A 4,481-nucleotide genomic window follows, 5' to 3' on the forward strand; every position below is an offset into this window, starting at 1 on the left:
GCTGTAAATTTTAAATCTTAAGAAATTGATCAATTACAGTTGTCGAATGTTCAATGGAACAATAAACAGTCTATAAATTCTGTTTCGACATGCTCTTTGATATATGATATGGTTGATTGATTATCCAATTGTGCAGCTTTTTTAGAATAGACCTTCGTTCAAGAATCTTGGCCGAGCAGACGAGAAGACTAGACCTTCATAAACGGGGACGGCCAGCTATATTTTGCCACACCGCGCTCACTTTCACATTTGTATATTCTTCTCTGACACATAACAAAACAATTCTTAAGCCAACTCTATACTCATTTTATCATCCAACTTTTCATCTTCAGGAAATGCTCATGAAAAACGACTATAATTGGTTAATTCTTGTAGCTTAAAAAATTTAAAACTTAGATAAAGGCTTATTTTTGAAAGCCTCTAATTCTTGCGATTAAAATCTAATAAAATTAAATATCTTAGGATTTAATGAATATATGTTTTTAGAACAATAATACTACTGACGTATATATTTGACTTGTGTATATTTTTAGAACAATAATACTACTGACAACATGTTCTCAAATAATGGTCAATATTCCATTTCCGTTTTTAATATATCGCAAGGACCATGGACTCCACGTTATTTGGTTCGAATTGTTCAAACTCTTTCCAGTAAGCATTAAGAGAGAAGGATCCTAAATTTCGTAATGATAATGCGAATTACCGTAGAATAAATAAATGATTCTTGAGTTTCTATTTTAAGCATTTCTTTTTATACTTTTTTTACTTAAAGGTATTTATATCCATAGAAATTTTGTGTCTATTTATGAAATTGCAGATCATTGTTTTAGAATAAAAAATTCATATATGAAAATATCGCCATATATATATTTAGAGTACTTATTACATTAGGTTTTGCTGACGATAATTGTCATGTGGATAATCTGCACCATACTAACAGTAACCGATACGTTACCGTTTGGTCATCCCGCCAGATCGGATAGCAAATTGAGAATTATAAGCGACTCACCCTGGTTTCGAATACCGTATCCTGGACAGTGGGGCGTACCCACCGTAACATTGTCAGGAGTACTTGGTATGCTAGCAGGAGTATTAGCATGCACTGTTGAGTCCATCAGTTACTATCCGACTACCGCAAGAATGTGTGGTAGGTATATTCATTTTAGAAATGATTTCTTCATAATTTTTCCTTTTAAAGCCATTTCTCATTTATTATTATTAGTACTAATAATGAGGTGATGACTCTTTCCAGGAAAAATCTTTTATCATCAATAAAAATGACCTAAAAAAAAATAAGATTTGTTAAGAACAAAATTTTTGTTAATAATGAGCTTGTGATTTATCAAGAAACTTTCAGGAGCTCCGCCGCCGCCGATTCATGCAATCAATCGTGGTATTGGTATAGAAGGTCTGGGTACAATACTGGCTGGACTTTGGGGTAGCGGCAATGGCACAAATACATTCGGCGAGAATGTCGGCACGATAGGTAACGATTATACATTTTAACCGCGAGTTTAATGCAGATTTTTGGTGTAACAGCATTATCTGATAGAACGTAATGAAAACAATTAGGAGTCACCAAAGTCGGCAGCCGCAGAGTCATACAATGGGCGTGTTTCCTGATGCTCCTGCAGGGTGTAATCAGCAAATTTGGTGCGGTATTCATCATAATTCCCGAGCCGATAGTTGGTGGAATATTCTGCATAATGTTTGGAATGATTTGTGCTTTCGGTGAGCATAAAGTTCTACGATATTCAATTGCGAAATACTTTATTTATGAATATCTCAAAGTTAAATCTCAAAGTAAAAAAGTGCATTCAGATGTCCCATATATTCTTAAACAAGATATATATAATATAAATTAAATATAAATAAAATGTCAATATGAGCTTCCGCAATTGTTGGTGCGAATAATTTAAGCAATAAAATATATTATTTACGCATCAAAAATCGAAGATTTATATTGATATTTTACTATATTTGATTTATTCTCACTGCCATAAAATTATTTTTATTTTTATATTTTTATATTAATTAAACGAGATATGTAAGACTTATATTAGAAAGATTTCATGAAAAGATAGCAAATTTATTCGTAATACTTATAATTTAGATGTATAAGTAATTAGGAAACTGTTTTTAATTTAAAAATTACTATTTTCTTTCTTTTCTTTATTATTTATTTCATCTCTTAGCAAATGAGAATGGATTAAAATGGATTGAAATTTTTTTCTATCTAAATGCATATTTTAAATAGCGAATACTTTTTTTGGATTCAATTGGATTCAATTAGATTCAATTGGATGTAATTGAATTGAAAAACTGCATTTTCTATTCAAAATTTTGAATTGAACAGTATCATTCACAATGCACAGAAAAAGCTAACATTATTTTTAGATTGAAAGGCATAGAGATATGCTCCATGCAATTCCTATAAATGAATAAAAATGCATTCAGGCTTGAAAAACATTCATTTTAACATTCGTGAATCAATATTTCTGAAAATCTGAATCTATTTCAATCCATTCTCATTTGCTGGGCTTATATATATATATATATGGTATTTTCTTCTTTATTATTTTTATTTTATTTTTAATTCGCAGTTCTTTTTTTCAGGTCTGTCGGCATTACAATACGTTAATCTCAATTCCTCAAGAAACTTATTCATTTTAGGCTTGTCCATGTTTTTCCCTTTGGTGAGTATGTACACTCTCCAGGATACGAATGTGTACTCAATTACATTAATTTTTGCTATTTACATTTCTAGCAGAATTTATTGGCGAAACGTTGGTTAAATATTGGCATACATTGAGGATATATTGGGCAATCCAGCAAACGAAAATAGATTAAAATAGATTGAAATTTTTTTCTATCCGAATGCATATTTTAAATAGCGAATACTTTTTTTTGGATTTAATTGGATTCAATTGGATTCAATTGGATTCAATTGGATGCAATTGGATTGGAAAACTGCATTTCCTATTCAAAATTTTGAATTGAACAGTATTCACAATTGTATGTTTTTGCACAGAAAGAGCTAATATTATTATTAGATTTTGAAAGGGATAGAGATATGCTCCATGCAATTCCTATAAATGAATAAAAATGCTGAAAAAATTCAGGATTGAAAAGCATTCATTTTAATATTCGTGAATCAATATTTCTGAAAATCTGAATCCATTTCAATCCATTCTCGTTTGCTGGGAAATGTTGCGCCGATGAATTGTGCTGTTAGGGATGCATAAATACATTTTCATATAAATTACATATCTACATATACATATAGATACATATATATTTATATGCAAGAGTGAATGCACGCATGTGATTTTATGATCTATTTCAGGTCTTGTCAAAGTGGCTGATTAAATATCCGGATACAATACAAACAGGAAATGCCGTGGTGGACAGCGTATTCACCGTATTATTCAGCACCACTATTTTAGTAGGTGGTGCGTTAGGCTGTTTATTGGATAACATTATCCCAGGTACTATTGATAAGGATTAATAATAATGGGATATGTACTTATTGATTTATTTATATTTAAATTTATAAGGTAATGCAAAAGATCGGGGCTTGGAGGCTTGGGCAAAAGAAATGGAATTGACTGATGACGCGATTGACAAAAAAATTGACGAAGCATCTGATGCTGAGTACGTCCAGAATACTTTCGATTTTCCGTTTGGAATGAGTCTGCTGAGAAGGTGTTATTAATATACATTAGATTTTATCTATATATAATATTTATATATAATATGTACAACGTACAGTTAATATTTAAATTAATTAATATTTTTTAGATGGAAATGGACATCATATATACCGTTTTTACCTACTTACCAAAAATTATAAGTGCATTAAAATTGAATGATACAATTACCTCATGTGCATATACTTGGTCTGTCGTAAGATATCTTTAAATCGAAAAATGTGATATGTAAAAATCAACAAATGTGACATCACAATGTTATACAAAATTTTATAACACATAATTACCGTTCCTAATCTTAATTTCAGTCATATTTGCTTTGTCAATTATGAATATCAATTTCATGCATGAAATTGTCTTCTCTATCTCTCTTTAAATAAAGATAAATATTTATGAAAAAGATAAAATATTATAATTGTATATAACTATACAAAGAAATTAATTATATGTCTAGATGTGTATTAATATTACACTTTGTTTTTTAAATCGAGAAATAAATAATGGTTAGAAACTTTAGAAATATTGAAGTACATGTAACAATCATAAATCAATTATTATTTCAACTTACAATAATTAATTTGATGTTTTCAACTTACAATAGTTAATTATGTTGCACTTTTGCAATAAGGATTATTTACCTCTTATATCTATTAAAAATTATCTACATTAAAGTTTTATAAATATTTATTGTTGTTAAAGATAATAGACTTATATATTAATTTATAATATCTATATCTATTTCTTTTATTTCAAATTATACAATATATA

The 4,481-nt window shown here is 29.1% G+C and overlaps 1 protein-coding gene across 1 annotated transcript in view; it reads left to right on the plus strand.

Annotated features, from left to right (window-relative positions):
* LOC108692905 (solute carrier family 23 member 1) overlaps nt 1–3,940 on the plus strand; it is a 13,108-nt gene extending 9,168 nt beyond the window's left edge. Inside the window, exons 6-13 of the mRNA XM_018201477.1 lie at nt 534–654; nt 895–1,150; nt 1,361–1,489; nt 1,576–1,734; nt 2,620–2,699; nt 3,350–3,491; nt 3,561–3,708; nt 3,805–3,940. Of these exons, the coding sequence (XP_018056966.1) occupies nt 534–654; nt 895–1,150; nt 1,361–1,489; nt 1,576–1,734; nt 2,620–2,699; nt 3,350–3,491; nt 3,561–3,708; nt 3,805–3,856 (1,087 nt within the window). The 3' untranslated portion in view covers nt 3,857–3,940. The remainder of the gene's footprint in view (nt 1–533; nt 655–894; nt 1,151–1,360; nt 1,490–1,575; nt 1,735–2,619; nt 2,700–3,349; nt 3,492–3,560; nt 3,709–3,804) is intronic.
* Nucleotides 3,941–4,481: the final 541 nt, after the last annotated feature.

The sequence above is a fragment of the Atta colombica genome, unplaced genomic scaffold (assembly GCF_001594045.1).
Source record: "Atta colombica isolate Treedump-2 unplaced genomic scaffold, Acol1.0 scaffold83, whole genome shotgun sequence".
Taxonomy (NCBI): domain Eukaryota; kingdom Metazoa; phylum Arthropoda; class Insecta; order Hymenoptera; family Formicidae; genus Atta; species Atta colombica.